Raw genomic sequence first — 19,317 nt, forward strand, 5'->3', positions numbered from 1 at the left:
CCACTTCAACCTGTTCTAGCTCCAACTAGAACGGGGCTAGAGCCGAACATGGTTTCGTTTTAAAGGAAAGAATCTAGACTTATTCTACCCAGAGCTAGAGCCTTTAGGGTATGTTCCCACAGGCAGTATACGCTGCAGAATTTTGTGCAACAGAAAATCTGAAGCAGAATCTAAAAAAAAATAAAAAATATACGCAGCTAAGTAAATTACAGAAATCTGCATTTTTGTACCACATTTTGCTCCAGAAAATTTGTGAATTTTCCACAGCAGTTTCATCTGGAGATTTAGTGTAAAGCATTGATGACAGCAAACTTTGTGCGATTCTCATAGGTCCTAACTCAATTGCAAAAGAAAAGGAACAGCGTGGTTTCTGGTCATTGAAAAGAAGTTCACAGAACTCAAACAAATATGTGGTAGAAGTTTTTCTTTGCTCAACATAAAAATAGATACATAGATAAATATATATATATATATATTTATCTATCTCAACTTCAGTTTATATACGCTGGCGATCATCTGCTAGGCTTCTTCTTTCAAGCCAGCTGAATTATTCGGAGGACTATGGCCTGCATGCATTGATGTGGGTTCCGCTCACAAGAATACACTCTTGTCTGACTGCCGTCAGCATTTATCTTCAGATATCTTAGGTCTAATAGCCTCCAACATAAGTGGATTTCTATTCTGGAGGTGTAAAAATTACATGCAATGTCACGGAAGAGGATTTTTTTAATTTTATTTTTAACAGCAAAAGACGAATCCTCAGCAGGACTGACGGCTATGGTGACAGCAGGTCCACCTTTTATCGATCACATCTAAGTTAATGAACTTAGATGTGATCGATAACAGCATCTGGGATCCACATGCCGGTAAACATCCAAGTCACAGAGTCGACAAATGTCCTGATTAAACGCAGGGTTTGGTTAGATGTGCAACTGCTCATCTTCTCAGCCCTGTAGTAGTAAAAGACTCCCCCCCCACCCCCCCCCAAATAACTTCTTTGATTGGTAAGACCAGCGATAATATAAAGAAATGTTTCTGTATCACCCTCTGGATTCACTTAAAAGCTGTATGGTGGAGAGATAAAGGAAACAGGCTCGGTTATTTCTTCCTGCTGTCGCTTGTAGCTTCCCCCACCATTTCAGTGACACCAAACTAGCAAGTAAAACTTTTCCTGCTCCCCAACTTTAAACGAGTGCAGTCTCACTTGAAAGCTAAAATTCTGGGCTTTAATATGTTACCAAGATCTAGTCGCGACAAGCTGTACATCTTTGGCAGTGAAAGGGTTAAATCAAACACAAAAATGGACTCACCAAGACCCATGGACGAGTCCATGCTTGGACAGGGAGCTCTCTTTACTTGTAAATGACCAGGCTCAGTCCAAGAAAAGAGATACAGACCATCAGCGCAAAGCGGAAATGGAGTACAAAAGACAGAGTGAGCCACTGGCAGACATTTAGCGCATACTGTTGATCATTGTACGTTATTAAAGCAATTCTGGTTGTGAATAACGACTGAAAAATGTGCTTAGTGGTCACAAATATATATTTTGTACATATAAAAAAAAAAAAATGAATTATGAAACTAACCACACAAAAACGACAAATAGCATATAACCCAACAAGGCAGATGATCATTTTGCTAAATAACTATTTCTTCAAAATAGAATTTTTTTAAATTTTTTTTTCTGTAAAATCTCAAAAATCTAAGCTGTTTTTGAATGATTTTAATTGGCTACAAAGCCAGGAAAGTAAATTAAAGCCGCTTCACCACTAAAGCTCTTAACTGCCCTAGCCTGTAGTAATGACTTTCAGCCCTACTTAAAATGAATGTGCTCAAAAAGCCACTGATTACGGAATCAAAGCTGTCATTCTGGAACTTGGCAGACGTAAACCAGCTCTTATTAGCATAAATGAAAGACTGCTTTCAACAGCTCTCAATCATATGATTCACCAAATCAAGGTAATACTTTCAGAGTCTGCATGGTAGGCAGCAGCCTGGCTAATCCAGGAGAGCTGAAATTGGAGCATAGTGGATGTCGACACAATAACGCCATCCCTTTCAATGATCTCACTGCCTCTAGTTTCACAGTTTTGTCAGCAAAGTACAAATAATCTGCTATTACCACCTTTACCGTTAATGTGAGAGCAGTCCAAACATACCACTGGAATAATCTAAGTGAGCTTCACAAGAGGAAAACAGCAGTAAAGAGTTAAAATCTCGGACAAATTATCTTAGCTTGCACACATTTATCGCTGAATGCCTGGAGCTCTCATGAAATAACTAAAGTGTGGGTAAAGTAAAGCTGGTTATAATCACAAGATAGCCGTGACCGAAAAATCTTTGACCGAAAGCTATGACCGCAACTCACCCCAAAAACATTCAGTTCAGCAAAGTGTGCTTATTATTTCAATTGGCGAATGAAGATAAGTAGCAACCATACACCTCAGGTGCTACTTATCTTCTGGGAAAACAAAGGAGTGAATAGGTTAAATTACAACCAGATCATTGTTTCCCCCCCAATCACGCACATCATAGGACAGGGAGGCTGACCCCATACACATTACATTTTTGGAAGATTCCATCACAATTGACTGGACTTAGCACAAACTGTATATATCTAGTCCTAGACCCATGCCATGTAAACATGTTGAGTACATTACATTAGTTTTGACATAAGGTTTTTCTGCGGCAAGTAAATGTAACACAACCCCATCCAACTTGTGAATGTTTCACTGTAATGCAACAATACAAAGAGGAAACTTTATAGAGAACAGCATATATTATTCACATTTCTTGAAAGTAAATCGGTGGGCTTCAATAAAAGCAAGAAAATGCTAAAACGTGGATAAAGTCACTCTTCTTCCTCCAGTAGTGAAGTGCCCATTGTGCTTAGGACACTCATGACACCAAGAAAAAATAATCTCCATGTGTCTTGTATAGAATGGATCAGTTTACAGAAAAACAGTGTGTATCGTCCAGTGCAAATGCTCCTTCCTTTGCGGTGTGACACTTCAGTTGCGCTTGTCCTGTATGTTGGCTAGGTTGGCAGCGGACTTAAATCTATTGGCTGAAAAATAAACATTTGCATTTTAGCTTAGCAGGTGTAAGATATCTACATCTATGAGACACAAATAGATACAGACAGCAAAAATGTAGAAAAATTGGAGCGGATCTCTTATATAACAATGGGGGGCCATCAGTAGAACTTGTTTTGACACATTTTTTTTACCCCGTATAGCTTTGCCACTGCTTATTCAGTAACTTACTACTGGTATAGGAAATATATGGAATACGTTTTGGTAACATAATTAATTAAGAATCTAATCTCTGGATTAGTAAAATCCGATCCCTCTTGAGCAAAATGCTGACACAACCAGCCCAATTTCCAGGGAGGCTACTGCTGAAAAAAAATTCTACATTGGCTAACACTCAAAATTATTTAACGGGATAGGCCATTTATGAGGTTTTCCCGGTTTTTAAAATTGATTGCCTGTCCTTTGAATAAGCCATCAATATTAGATCTGTGGGGGTCCAACTTGAACGGCACAGTGGTGCAATACATTGCACAGCTACTACAACTACGAATGAGAAGGGATACCATGTAAATAATGAAGAGGCTGCGGCGCTCGTACAAGCGCCGTGGCCCGTTCAAACACCCCCCACCAGTCTAATATTGATGACCTATCCTAAGGTTAGGCCATCAATTTTAAAACCCCAGATAACCCCTTTAACCCGTTAGTGACCGGCCCATCGTGTTTCTACGTCGGTCACTAACGGGCCTTATTCCGATGCCATAGACTTTTTACGTCGCGGCATCGGAATAAGTTTACAGAGCAGGGAGCTGTCAAATCTCCCTGCTCTCAGCTGCTAGAGGCAGCTGAGGGCTGGGAGCGTCCCTGCTCTGCCGGGTGAGATCGATATTAGTATCGATCTCACCCGTTTAACCCCTCAGATACGGTGCGCAATAGCGAGCACCGCATCTGAGTGGTTTTGGAGAGAGGGAGGGAGCTCCCCTCTCTCCCCCACCGACACCCGGCGATACGATCGCCGAGTGTCTGTGTCTCCAATGGCAGCCGGGGGTCTAATAAAGGCCCCCAGGTCTGCCTGGAGTGAATGCCTGTTAGATCATGCCGCAGGCATGACCTAGCAGATGCTTGTCCGTTTTAAACGGACAGGCAGTAATACACTGCAATACAAAAGTATTGCAGTGTATTATAAATGCGATCGCAGAATCGCATATTATAGTCCCCTAGTGGGACTAGTAAAAAAGTGAAAAAAAATTAAAAACCCAGCTTTTCCCCTTACAAAATGCTTTACTATTAAAAAAACAAAATAAAGTTAAAAAGTTACACATATTTTGTATCGCTCCGTCCGTAACGACCCCGACTATAAATCTATTACATTATTTAACCCGCACGGTGAACGCCGTAAAAAATGTAATAAAAAACTATGGAAAAATTGCTGTTTTCTGTGAATACTGACTTTAAAAAAATGTGATAAAAAGTGATCAAAAAGTCGCATCTACTCCAAAATGGTACCAATAAAAACTACAAGTCTTCCCGCAAAAAAAAGCCCTCATACAACCGCATCGGCGAAAAAATAAAAACGTTACGGCTCTTCAAATATGGAGACACAAAAACAAATAATTTTGAAAAAAAAAGCGTTTTTACTGTGTAAAAGTAGTAAAACATACAAAAACTATACAAATTTGGTATCGTTGCAATCGTAACAACCCGCTGAATAAAGTTATTGTGTTATTTATATCACACGGTAAACGGCGTAGATTTAAGACGCGAAAAAGAGTGGCGAAATTTCAGGTTTTTTTCTATTTCCCCCCCAAATAAAAGTTAATCAATAAATAATATATCCCCCAAAATGGTGCTATTGAAAAGTACAACTTGTCCCGCAAAAAACAAGACCTTATACAGCTATGTCGACGCAAAAATAAAAACGTTATAGCTCTAGGAATGCGACGATTCAAAAACTTAAAAAATGGCCTGGTCATTAAGGTCCAAAATAGGCTGGTCATTAAGGGGTTAATATAAGATCAGTTGGGGGTCCGATTCCAGACAATTCCACTGATCAGATGTCTGGTGTTTATTTTATTGTTTACCATGCACAGCACCATACATTCAGTAGTGGCTGTGCCTGGTACTGCAGCTCAGTCCCATTCAAGTGAATAGGACTAAACTGCAATAACGAGCATAGCCACTACCAAATGTACAGCGCAGTGGTTTCAATGTGATTCACCTGTACAAGTGCAAAACTGCATTAATATTTTTTTTTTACCGTGCAGAATCTTGGTCACACAGAATACTAACAGCACACAGCTGCTAAGTGTATGGGCAACCTAACACGGAACTAAAAGGAGCATAACTACACCCAATAAATGTCCTTTTGAACCCTGTATAAGATGGCTGTGAGAGAGCTCATGCTGTACGTTAAAGGGGTTATTTCACTAAGACAATGACTTTCCCCATAACTCCTCTACACTGTGATTATGTGGATGAGGAGGAACGGGGAACTGAGGAACCCCTATACTAGGGATCACCTATCCTATAAAACCCCATTAACACCTTACTCTGCAAGACCGCAATGAAGCTCAGCTTGCATAAACAGACACTTTTTCTTTTGGCTTTTTGCAGTTTCCATCTGTAGTAAGTACTCACGCAAGATGAGTTTGCGCTTCTTTTGCTCTGAGTGAAGGAAGCTGCTGAGATAAAAGACTACTGGCAAGAACAGGATAAATGCGGACACAGCAATCACCGGAACAGTGTCAGTACAGGGTAACGTGCAGTTGAAAGTTTTGCTCCAAAGTTTCCGAGTGCCGTTCATCTGAAATAACACATGTACAATCTGCTCAGCAGTGCAGTAATACTATATACGAAACACTTCATAGAGGAACATTTTACAACAGTCAAATACTGGCATGCTGCCAGCCATGTTTGCCCATGCTTCTACAGAAAAAGGCCCCATGCACACGAACGTGCCTTTGCGGCCGCAATTCCCCTGAAAATCCACGGGAGAATTGCGGCCCCATTCATTCCTATGGGGCCATGCACACGACTGTGGTTTTCAGTCTGTGCATGGCCCGGGAGCCCGCACCGCAGAAAGAACGGGCATGTCTTATTACGGCCGTGTTCTGCGGTCCAGGCTCATTGAAAATAATGGCCGTGGCCATCTGCACAGCCCGCGATTTGCGGGCGGCTCGTGGAGGCAGTCCGCTGCCGGCCGACCCGAAAATCACGGTCGTGCACATGGCTACGGTCGTGTGCATGAGGCCTAACTATTGCCAGGCTATTAGCACAGTGAAACAAATATTTTAATGCATAGGCAGTTAAAAATAAACATGATAATCTATGGCGGCGGTCAGTCACTGGTGAGATGGGCATAAGGAGGCAGGGCAGGGGGAATGCTGCCTATATTAATACAGTGGACCTATAATTATGAGTCCGGTGTATTCTTTGCTAGCTGCTATTGATGCCACAATATTTTTTGTGCTGTTTAGGCTCATAGTAAAGTGGGCCTTTCCCTATGCTATGTTGCCATTAAACAGGGAAGAATAGTATGGAGACAGATCAGCTTTAAAACCTCACCCAAACCTGAAAACTATTGGCTGTTAACTAGTTTACAAGAGAACATGGAACAGTTCCTGTAGTAGTCAGCTCCAATCCCTGTTACGGTTTGTCAGAACGACAGAAGACTTGAACAGCGGAGACAAAACGCAAAACATTTGCACCGCATCCGTCACCTTTAGTTTCCGTTTGTTTCAGTCAGGGTTCCGTTCTGACGGAAAGCTCCCACGGAACGCCAGAACAGAACCCTGATGCAGATGTGAACGAAGCCTTAGGCCTCATGCACACGACTGTAGTGTTTTTCTGGTCCGCAAATTCCAGGACCGTGTTCCGTGAAATGTCCTCCGCAGTTCATCCGTATGTAATCCGCAGTTCATCCGTATGTAATCCGCAGTTCATCCGTATGTAATCCGCAAAATGCGGATAAAAAAAAAAGCCTAGGTAAAACAGGATGACGACAGAACTCATTCCCGGTCGTCGCCTAGCAACACTTCCGCAAACTGCGGTTGACACACGCAGGTGTACCCGCATTTTCCACGGGCCCATTGACTTCTATGGGCATGTCCGCATCGAATTTGCGGGCCGTAATAAGACATGTCCTGAGTTTGTGCGGCATGGATTTGCGGACATGCGGGGACCCGTGAAAACACGGATAGTGTGTATGGGCCCATAGAAATGAATGGGTCCGCAATTCTCCCGTGGATTTTCGGGGGAATTGCGGACGCAAAAACACGTTACTTGTAGATTTCTATTTATTGTCAAGCAGTAACAGGTCTAAGGGCGGCCATGTTTGTTTGTAAATGTCAAAATCAGTATTTTTTCTGCATTATACACATATGCATACACAACTTACAACATCTTCTAAATCAATACACAAGGCGTTCGTATGCTCCAAAGCATTGTACAAACTATTCAGCTGTCGGTAACTCTCGTTGCAGCTCTGGCACACTCTCGAATAATTGCCTTGTTGTGTTGGGATTGGAGGCTCCTGAAATGAAACATTAAATTCCCACTCTTAATAAGAAATACTGGTATTTAAAAGATCGATATCATAGAAGTCTCATTATATTACATACAACTGCTGACAAGTCTTATGATATAAAAATAAGTATATCACAGGGAATCAATCTTCTAAAACAAGAGTTACCCTCATTGTATTGTTGAAGCACTGGATCAAGCTGTCAAATGAATTCATAAAGTCAGATGTGTTCTTTGATATCTCTGTGCCGTTGGTCTGTAAACAATCTATAAAAATGAGGCACATATTAATATAAAATCACAACTAGATCTGTAGGGTGTATTAACACTTAGGGTGTCATTTATTACGACTGGCGCCTCATACGCCAGTCTAAATAGAAAGATGGCGTAAGATGTGACACATTTATTAAGTGGTGAAGGCCTCTTAATAAATTTGTTGCGTTTTTCAGCCCCACGTGCACCACAATTGTGGCACAGTGAACGCGGCCGTGTGCCATCCATTCCGCTTACGCATCGACCCTAAAATAAAAAATGAGCATACTCACCTCACGCTCTTCTCCCGTTCGGGTCCCTTCAGGCTCCCTTAGCATGCCGTGCAGCTCATACAAGGTCTAGACTCCGAGCAGTGTCAGGGCCTTATATGTGATGCATCACTAAACGTCAGCAGTGCGGTGTCACATACAACGACGTCCTGACACTACCCAGCATCAATACATTGTATGAAACTGCAACATACTAAGAAGGCCTGAAGGGGACGCAGAGGGGGCAAGAGGAGCGGTGAGGTGAGCATTTCATTTTTTTTGTGGACACCTTTCCACAAAAGTGGCGAGAACTGCGTAAAAATGCCATAAGTCACAAATTGCGGCTTTTGGGCCCTCTTGCAATATTTTTTTTCCAGAAAACTGGCTAAGAAAGGTTGATAAATTCCCACCTTAATTTGGAAAAACAGGATGGTGATGTGGGAGCTGGACCTTCAAATACTATTAAGAACACGGAGTAGAGCGGATGTTAATTTTGTGCCTTATTAAAAGGGACAAAAAAATGTAAAGGCAAACAATTGCAAATGTAAGGATAACTGAACATCTCGCCAAGTGCCGCTGTGTTTTGTTTCATGATCCGCAAGGGATCCCGCTTCGTAGGCCTTCTATTTGCGGCCAGACTTAGAGTGCCCATATGGCAAAGTTTATGCAAGCATTCACAGTCTGCCTTCCTATATAGCTGCTGTGCTGCACAGGATTTCACATAGCACATATAGCCATAGCCTGAAGATTTAGCAACATAATGTGTGGCAACTGATAAAATAACAGACAGTGGGGGAAGGAAAACAATAAAAACAGTAGGGAAGTGGTATTAAAGTGGGCCTGTCATCTTAGGGCCTGGTTACATCCCCGTTGGCTTTCCGTTCCGGGGTTCTGTCGGAGGTTTCCATCGGGTGAACCTCGCAACGGAAAGTCAAACTGAAACCACAGCTTCCGTTTCCGTCACCATTGATATCAATGGTGCCGAAAACATCGCTAATGGTCTCCATTTGTCACCATTCCGGCAGGTTTCCGTTTTCACGACGGAATCAATAGCGGAGTCGACTGCGCTAATGATTCAGTCGGAAAAACGGAAACCTGCCGGAACGGTGCCATTAGAAACTCCTCCCGCAAATAATAAGCCCTCACACCACTCCATTGATGGGAAAATAAAAAAGTTCTGGCTCTTGGAAAGCGGGGAGTGAAAAACGAAAATGAAAAATGGCTCGGTCGTTAAAGGGTTGATCAAGTTGTTGCTTTTTTTATGTATAATATAGTGCAGACTGTAGAATATATAGCGTAGAATGTATAATATAGTGCAGACTATACTTACTTGCACACTTAGAATCACTCCACAATTTATCAAAGAATTCACTGAGCGTCACAATGACCTGGACCCGGTCAGATCGCAGTAGTACGGTCGAACAGCTGACTGTCCCATTCTGCATTTGAGAAAACAAAAAGCAGCAATAAAAACAAAAACATTTAATACAAGAAATTGTTGGGTTTAGCAGATATTCACTGCGTAACAATGTTTTGTTGTATTTTTCCATTACGTTTCATTTCTTTTTTTAAACAGAACGCACTTTAAAAATCTCTTTCCGAAACTCGCTGTCTCTATAAACAGGGAACGTACAGTGTCACATGCTATAGAGGAAGAGAACAATGTTCCGTGTCATGTACTGGAATATTGCAAAACATAAATAGCGACTTCTATTACTCATCTTCCCCAGTTCCTCCATGCTCCTTGTCAGCGACTCTCCGCTCTGGCTCATTGAGGGGGTCACAAGCAGGGGACATTTCTCTAGGACGTCCATATTCCCAAATAGGTCATATAAACAGGGGTTGACCTAATGGCACAATCCCTTTAAACTTGCAGTAAAGTTCCAGGTTCAGGACGAATGTGTAGAAAATAATATAGAAAGGAACCCCCTTTAGGGTGAGAAATACCCCTGAGCGGCACGCCCAGCTGCGGGTTCTCTCACTAGAGTAACAAAGCGCTCTGGCAGGGAAACTATGGAGCTCATTTACGAAGAACGCTATTTTATATTATCTTGTCCTTCACCTTCCACACGATACATATTTGTATTCTAAATCCCATTATGGCTCTAGTTAAATGTTAAACCAAAGGGTATTTTCTACCTTTACGCTGTGCCAAAAGTAAAAACAAGGCTGGGTTAATACGGGTGGCATCGGGACAGCTGAGAAAATCACCAACAATCATAAGAAATCCCCATATGTGTTTTCTGGTATAATAATGTTGACTTTTACTATACCCCCAAAAACTACAAGCAGCAGGACCCATGTAAATAAGTAACAGAGCACGACCGCCCTGTGTGAATAGGAATTCATAGTCCCCATTGTATTACATGTAGCATCTGGTGTGTACGGGATTTTATGTGCGATCGCTCCCGTCGGGTTTCATAAAATTAATATTTTTTGCATAATTAAAAGTTATACACTTTCTGTATTAATTCCTCATGATTTTCAACATCTCTGCTTGTTGTTATTCAGCAGGAACATTCCTTGTTTACTTCCAGTGGATGAAATTCTGTCCATGGTCATGTGATGGACACACAGGTGCACGGATTATTAGTTACAGTATGTGGATCAGTCTTATAATGAGCCACGTGACCACAGACAGAATTTTATTCACTGGAAGTAAACAAGGAATGTTTCTACCGAATAACAGCAAGCAGAGATCTTGAAAACCGTGACAAATGAATACAGAAAGTATATTGGAAAATGATAACTTTTAATTATACAATAACTAACATCGATTTTCTGAAACCAGAGAAACCCCTTAAGGGTATTGTCATTTACATTATATATATATATATACTACAGCTCCAGCTTTTCCAACAAACCTGTACAGGATTTCCAATCTTGCTCATGGTTGCTTTGAGTTGGGAATTTTCTTTGTAGCAGTGTTGGCACAGCCGCACAGGCCTTGCCATGTTCACCAAACAGTTGCTGAGAGCGGCGCTGTTGTTAGCGAATTCGTGTAAAAGTGGGATACACTGTAAAGGGTCCGGCATGGGCTCAGGTGCCAAGGAGTAAGATGGCAACAGGGACAGAGAAAGCTCCTCTGCCCATAGAGCCCTGGATATCAAGTCAGAATTAGCTGCCCCTTGTGCGTCATCAAGTATCCATTCTGTGCCCATACACACGCCAACCAGCAACAAGCACTTCAACAGGAACCCTGTAACATACATCATGGTACAGACTGGCACACTATCCTATGCAGTGATCAGGACTGTGTACACTCTGCGATCACACTACAGACACAACACACACTCAGGCTTGTGTACATAATAAGCAGCACACAGCCTACACAATACTCACGAGCCTCCCGTACACACACGTACGTACACACAGCACCAGACCAGCCACTCTGCCCGGCACTTCCGTGTGCATGGAGGGGAGGGGAGGGGCGGGGCCTCTGGCAAGCTAACCCTTTCACTGCCGCATTGGACTCCACTCACTCAAATGTAGATGCTATAAGAAACTGCTCTTTTCTATGTACTCGCTTTCAGTAATACATGACGTAAATATCTGCTTTGGCGCCATATTGAACATTACCAGTGCTGTAGTTTTACCACAATGTAGAGCTCAAACTATACTGCTAGACAGTGTATAAGGGTATGTGCACACACACTAATTACGTCCGTAATTGACGGACGTATTTCGGCCGCAAGTACCGGACCGAACACAGTGCAGGGAGCCGGACTCCTAGCATCATACTTATGTACGACGCTAGGAGTCCCTGCCTTGCTGCAAGACAACTGTCCCGTAGTATAATCATGTTTACAGTACGGGACAGTTGTCCTGCAGCGAGGCAGGGACTCCTAGCATCGTACATAAGTATGATGCTAGGAGCCCGGCTCCTTGCACTGTGTTCGGTCCGGGACTTGCGGCCGAAATACGTCCGTCAATTACGGACGTAATTAGTGTGTGTGCACATACCCTAACAGTGCAGTGCCATAGCGCGCCTAAATAATGCCACCATACAGTGCGTCTTAGTATTATGTACTGTGCTCAGCTAACAGGATATATACATCGTATAACACAGCATATATACAAACAATATACACAGATACAAACCACAGGTACATAAGTGAATTTGGGTGTACAAATTCTTGCAGTTTAGGATCACATTTTCTTTGTCTATACTGTCAAATAATCAGTGCCACTTTTACTGATTTTGTTTTTCAATTCTGCCAAATCGACTAGAGATGAACGAATACGTGGAATTTTACTGTGCTGGCGTATTATAGAACAGGAAGTCCCGCATAGAAGACAATAGAGTATGAAATACTGTATAGAGGTTTTCATGCAAACCAAATTTATGGCATATCCACTGTTTCCATAACTCCCATAGATTAGAACGGAGAGAACTGCTAGCCGACATCCTGTGGATATACCATAAAGGTATTTTGTAGGAATTTCATTCCCTGCCGATTTATATGCAGCTCCGTAATAGGGAATTCGCCTAACGGCGAAATGCCGGTACAGCAGATTTACATAGATCAACTCAACTGTTTTCCTGTCCCTTAAGGCTGGGTTCACACAACCTATTTTCATACGTAATGGAGGCGTTTTACGCCTCGAATTACGTCTGAAAAACCGGCTCCAATACGTCTGCAAACATCTGCCCATTACTTTCAATGGGCTTTACGATGTACTGTGCCGACGACCTGTCATTTTATGCGTCGCTGTCAAAAGACGGCGCGTAAAATTACAGCCTCGTCAAAAGAAGTGCAGGACACTTCTTGGGACGTAATTGGAGCCGTTTTTCATTGACTCCAATGAAGAACAGCTCCAAATTACGTCCGTAAAAGATGCCCCGCAAAACGCGAGTACATGCAATTACGTCTGAAATTCAGGAGCTGTTTTCACCTGAAAACAGCTCTGTAATTTCAGACGTAATTGCAGTTATCATGTGAACATACCCTTATAGGGAATCTGTCAGCAGTTATGAGGCCACAAAACTGCTGACAGAGTGATATAGGAGAGGGGGAGGGCATTGTAAACATACCTTTTGTCTTGGTCATGCAAGTTGAATGACTGAGAAAATAATGTTTAATTCCCCCAGTGTGCCAACCGCAAGTGCCACTAAGGGTATGTTCACACGGCCTATTTACGGACGTAATTCGGGCGTTTTTGCCCCGAATTACGTCTGAAAATAGCGCCTCAATAGCGCTGACAAACATCTGTCCATTGAAAGCAATGGGCAGACGTTTGTCTGTTCACATGAGGCGTATATTTACGCGCCGCTGTCAAATGACGGCGCGTAAATAGACGCCCGCGTAGAAGAAGTGACCTGTCACTTCTTTGGCCGTAATTGGAGCCGCTATTCATTGACTCCAATGAATAGCAGCGCTAATTACGGCCGTAATTGACGCGGCGTTCAAGCGCCTGCACATGCCGGTACGGCTGAAATTACGGGGATGTTTTCAGGCTGAAACATCCCCGTAATTTCAGCCGTTACGGACCCCCGCCGTGTGAACATACCCTAAGGCGGGACTTGATGTACAAGTGCTCCTGCACTGCATTCTGCCAGCCTCACCCGGCTGCATTGAGTGACGGCTCTAGCGGTCTCCTGAACGGCCGCTAAAGCCATCACTCACAGCAGAGAGTGGAACTTCCGACTACCGCGCCAGAGGAATCAAGCCTTGGTTGTTTGTATAAGGGTTTGTTTACAATGCCCTTCCCTTCCATATGACTCTGTCAGCAGTTTTAAGGCTTCAAAACTGCTGACAAATTCTCTTAAAGGGGTTTTCCGACCCTTATTTCAAATTTTTAAAAAGGTATGGGCACACTAAATATCTTCCAATAATCCCCCCCAAATACCTTCTTGTTTCTGATGTTTTCCTCACAATCCCCACTCTCATTGCAAATTTTTACGTATGTTTACATCCAGGAGTTCCGGTCCACGGCAGTGGACTTGAGTGGAATTGGAGCATTGTGGCTTTTCTAGAACGAACGGGGGCATTGTGGCTGGAATGGGAGCATGTGTGGCTGGTACTCTGGGAGGAATCTGTAGTTGCCATTCTGGGGGATGCATCAGTGGTAATAAGGAAGCAGGGGGCATCCATGACAGTGGCAAGCACTGTTCTGCATTTTATAAAGTGGCACACTCTGTATCTTGAGCTTTCTTGTTTTGGTTATACCTCGTTTCCATTTTTAATTGATGGAGGGTATACATATATAATCACTGTACATATACCATATATACACACTCATGCATAGACACACTGTACACAACATATACCCCACACAGTATAATGCCCCCATGGTGGCCCCCTCACAGGATAAGCCCCATAGCTGCCCCCACACAGTATAATGCCGCATAGATGCCCCGATACAGTATAGTGCCCCCCACACAGTATAATGCCCAATAGTGCCCCCACACAGAATAATGCCCCTATAGCTGCCTCCACACAGTACAATTTCCCTATAGCTTCCCCCTTACAGTATAATGCCCCCATAGCTTCCCCATACAGTATAATGTCGCTGTAGCTTCCCTCATACAGAATAATGCCCCCATAGCTGCACCATACCTAGTATAATGCCACTATAGGGCCTATTAAAAAAAAAATACTCACCTATCCCCGTTGCCACGACGAGTGGAGGAGATCTCTCTGCTCCTCCGCTCTGTGCTATTAGTGGCTCGTGGCAGATAGCCACAATGACGTCACTGCATCACGCCTGCCTGTACCGAGCTGCTCACGGATGGCGTTACACAATGAATGCTGGAGCAGGGAGCTGACAGCTCCTTGCTTCAGCATTTGGTTCTACTGTATCTGTGTCCTGAGGACGGAGATACAGTTAAAACCCAAACATGACACCGCGGCCCAGCCCACCCCTCGGCCCCACCATCTCAGTGGGCCCGGGGCCACTGTCCCCTCTGCCCCTCACTAGCTACGCCTATGCTGACCCCTGATGCACACAAGCATCAAATCTGGACCATGGAGGAAGGTGGTCTGGTCATGTTTTCTCTTACATCATATGGATGGCCGGATCTGTGTACCTCGCTTACCTGCACCAGGATGCACTATGGGAATAAGACAAGCCGGCGGAGGCAGTGTAATGCTTTGGACGATGTTCTGCTGGGAATCCTTGGGTCCTGGAATTCATGTGGGTTTAACTTTGACACGTACCACTCACCTAAATATTGTTGCAGACCAAGTACACGTTTTCATGGCAACAGTATTCCGTAATGGCAGTGGTCTTTTTCAACAGGATAATGTGCCTTGTTCAGAAATGGTTTGGCGAACATGACAAAGAGTTCAAAATGTTGACTTGGCTCCAAATTCCTCAAATCTCAGTCCGATCAAACATTTGTGGGATGTGCTGGAATTACAAGTCTGATTCATGGAGGCGTCACTGCACAACTTATAGGACATAAAGAGCCTTCCACCGGAGGTATATGTTGGGAGGACTCTGGACGCGTACCTCCGACAATTCCCACCTATGCCATTATATAGGTATACAGTGGGAATTGTCAGCCATGCAGCCCCCTCCCCCCTAAAGAAACAAGTTGGGCAGTGCTCACCACAGTAGATGCCGGTGCTGGGCACTGCCTTCGATGTGAGGCTCCGATATAGTAGGCAGTGTGGCATCAGTGTACTTGATATTCGGGTCTTTACACTCCTCCCTAGTGCTCTTCTATCAGGTCTCTGCCCTCCTCCTCCCCATCGCACCCCTACTCTTCTCGTAGGCATCTACCTTCTTCATCCTCCAACACAGCCACTAACTACAGAGCCTAACAACCAACTCCACACAGGTTTTATATATATATATATATATATATATATATATATATATATATATATATATATATATATATATATATATGACCTACAAACATGGGGTACAATTAATACAAAAGGTATAGAAAAATACAAACTTTATTTGGAATACAAAGAATTTAATAGATGAGTCATGCAAAGCAAAGAGACATCTGTCTATGCAGAAGGCATGTATAAGCAATAATGCAACAGGAGCATGAAATACACAGCAAATGGAAATAGAGCACATATGTGTGTATCTGTAAGGCAAGGCCATGGAAATCCCTAGATAAAGGGTGAAACCACATGTAAAGATACAAGTATAGTATATAAATGACAATCGAGTAAGATCATCAGTAACGTGAAGGAAAAGGCCTAAACAGAACTGCATAAAAAAGATGATGGAACATACCCATGGTATTGCCTCTGCAAAAAGTCAGACCCGACGCGCGTTTTGGCGGAATGCCTTCGTCCGGGGGTGGCGTCTCTCCAGCAGAGGCCTCCTTTTAAGGTGAGTCTGTCCAATCAGGCAAATGTAGCAGGATATATCAAATAAAATGTGCTTGCCTGTTCTGGCGTCATGCGCCAGGTATAAAGATGGCTCCACACGGGTCCCGTTCTCATCCACACCACTACAATCTAAGACTTGGATCAGGTCTGCATCAGGTCAGAGCTGCAAAAGCAGAAATATAAGGAGACAGAAGAGAATCAGGATGATGAGCTGAGGAGGGGACATGAAGATAGAATAGCTTCTTCTTGGCGGGGGAAGACCCGCAAATAGTTATACAGCAATGATCGATGCTGCACTCTACAACTATACAGTGATAAAGTTACTGGAGCTTCCAGACGAATCCGTTAAACAGATGCATCTGACGGATTCCATACAGTGACATCCGTCTCCCATGGGATCATATTGTAAATAATCAGATATGTTTAATGTATATGGTTTTTTAATGGATACAGTTGTATGGAATAGCATAGCCTACTACATACACTATTCCATACAGGTTTTTTTTCCAGACGGAGGCCAAAAACACACACTTTTGGCCTTTTTTGGGCTATGTAACCCTTTGGATACTTTTAACATGTACGTCGGGTGCTTTCCTAGCGTAGATGCTAAACGGACATTACAAACTTGAACAGAGCCTTAGATGTTTACTCAGGAATAGGAATGACATTCAGATGTGAGAAAAATGGTTGATAGGAAAACTAATAGAGTAAACAGGTCTGCATTGGGAATAAGATTAAAAGTAATTATATTTTATTTATTTTGAGAATTGTCCTTTTTAATAGTTATAGGTAAAGAATCAGTATATCATCATGGGAATATGATGGGGTGTACACCGAAATCATAGGGTCCAAAAGCAATGTTCAGAATTGGCCCTACTGAGAACTCTACCAAATGTACTACGCCTTTCTTAAACTTAATGTCCGCCAGTCAGTTTTTAGGTCCACAAATTTTGTGCTTGATTAAAGCTGTGACTAATTTCATAATATATCTGATTTTCCTGATTTAATAAATAATACAATTCCTGCTGCCTAAAGCCACCACTATGGGGCGCTTACTGTATTTGGATTTATACAGCTAGTATTCATCTCATTCGTAGCAGTATAAATCTAAATAGATTGAGTCCCCCTAGCGATAGCTGCGTATAGTGTCATGGCGAGCAAGTGAAGTAGTTTAGTGCTGGGCCCCCTCACACCACAGGTCCCATAGTAATAAAATATCCTGCGCCATTACTTGTCACTCTTTTGCGGTTTCTGCCAGCAGATCACATGCAGCGCTTAGAACAGTCTATATGAATTGAACAGAGTGAGGAAGGCGTCCTACACTCAGGGTTTTTGTCTGGCATTTTAAACTGCATGAAAAAAACGCATGTAGAAAATGACTTTTCTTATAAAGAAGCCTATGAGAAAAACGCCAGAAAAAAACACCATAACCAGAGTATGCTGCATTTTGGAAAAAATACCACTAACCCCAAAATTGCACCAAACCAAGACGCTTTGTATGTGGCCTTTTTAATAATGCATTATAGACTTTAAAGTAACATCTGGAAACAGCCTTTCTGACTAGAAAAACGCAGTGAAAAACATAGACGAAAACACCATTAAAAAGGCAGAAAAAAAGCTGTGTTTGAATCCAGCCAAAAAGGGCTGTGGTGATATTCTTAGCACATTGAAAGAGCCTTCGTGCTCCCTCCATTCACAAAATACAAGTACGCAGCTTCCTGTACATATTTAGGCCTCATTTACACGAACGTAATATACGCGCGTGCGACGCGCGTGCTTTGCACGCATGTCGTACGCACCTATATTAGTCAATGGGGCAGTTTAGACGATGCGTGAATTGCGCTCAGCGCGTGTGCGCAGAAAAAAACTCACGACATGTTCTATAATCGTGCGTTTTTCGCGCACTCACGCACCCATTGAAGTCAATGGGTGCGTGAAAACCACGCATGCCGCACGGAAGCACTTCCGTGCGAACTGCGTGATTCGCGCAAGAGCTGTCAAACTCCTGAATGTAAACAGAAAAGCACCACGTGCTTTTCTGTTTACAAACATCCAAACGGAGTGTCAAATTCGAGATGAGCGCACCGAACTTCACCGGGTTCGGCCAAACTCGTTTTGACCGAAACCGGTAAAAAATGTTCGGGTACGCGACGTCAGGAGACAGTCACTGTCCACGGTGCTGAAAGCGTTAAACTGGTTCAGCACCATGGACAGTGACTTCCGCTCCGAAAATCCATGAACCTGTAAAAAAAAAAAAGACGTTCTGACTTACCGATAACTCCGGTCCGACCTCCCGGGATGACAGTTAAGTCCAAGTGACAGCTGCAGCCAATCACAGGCTGCAGCGGTCTCATGGACTGCGGCGTCATCCTGGGAGGTGGGGCCGGATGACAAGAGTGGGACGCGTCACCAAGGCAACGGCCGGGAGCCCGGACTGGGGGAAGCAGGAAGTTCTTGGTAAGTATGAAAGTCTTTTTTTATTCACAGGTTGGTGTATATTGTGTTCGGCATGCACTGTCGAGGGTGCTGAAAGAGTTACTGCCGATCAGTTAGCTCTTTCAGCACCTTGGACAGTGACGGGCGTCGACTAGCCTCATCTCTATGATGGCGGCTGCGCGAAAATCACGCAGCCGCGCATCATACACGGATGACACACGGACCTGCCAAGTGCCTTTTGCGCGCGCAAAACGCAGCGTTTTTTGCGCGCGCAAAACGCACACGCTCGTGTAAATCAGGCCTTAGAGAAATTTTGACTATACAATTCACTAATGTGATGTTAAAAGAAGCTGCAATGTGGAGCCTCTCTTTAGCTGTTTATATACTTGACATGTACTGTATACTTCTACTTTGGAGGGCTTGCATAGGATATTCTTGTCATTTGCTTATATAAAACTTTTTATTTACACTTATCAGCTTTAACCCCTACCCACTGCAGCCACTTTT

General features: G+C 43.2%; 1 protein-coding gene across 1 annotated transcript; it reads right to left on the reverse strand.

Annotated features, from left to right (window-relative positions):
* Positions 1 to 2,714: 2,714 nt before the first annotated feature.
* Positions 2,715 to 11,515, reverse strand: OSTM1 (osteoclastogenesis associated transmembrane protein 1). The gene is made up of 6 exons (XM_075862244.1): positions 10,939 to 11,515; positions 9,405 to 9,513; positions 7,723 to 7,820; positions 7,429 to 7,563; positions 5,670 to 5,835; positions 2,715 to 3,067 (listed from the first exon to the last, which is right to left on the reverse strand). Exons 1-6 carry the CDS (start codon positions 11,287 to 11,289, stop codon positions 3,012 to 3,014), a joined length of 915 nt encoding a protein of 304 aa, XP_075718359.1. The 5' UTR covers positions 11,290 to 11,515; the 3' UTR covers positions 2,715 to 3,011.
* Positions 11,516 to 19,317: the final 7,802 nt, after the last annotated feature.

This window comes from Rhinoderma darwinii, chromosome 4 (genome assembly GCF_050947455.1).
Source record: "Rhinoderma darwinii isolate aRhiDar2 chromosome 4, aRhiDar2.hap1, whole genome shotgun sequence".
Lineage (NCBI taxonomy): Eukaryota > Metazoa > Chordata > Amphibia > Anura > Rhinodermatidae > Rhinoderma > Rhinoderma darwinii.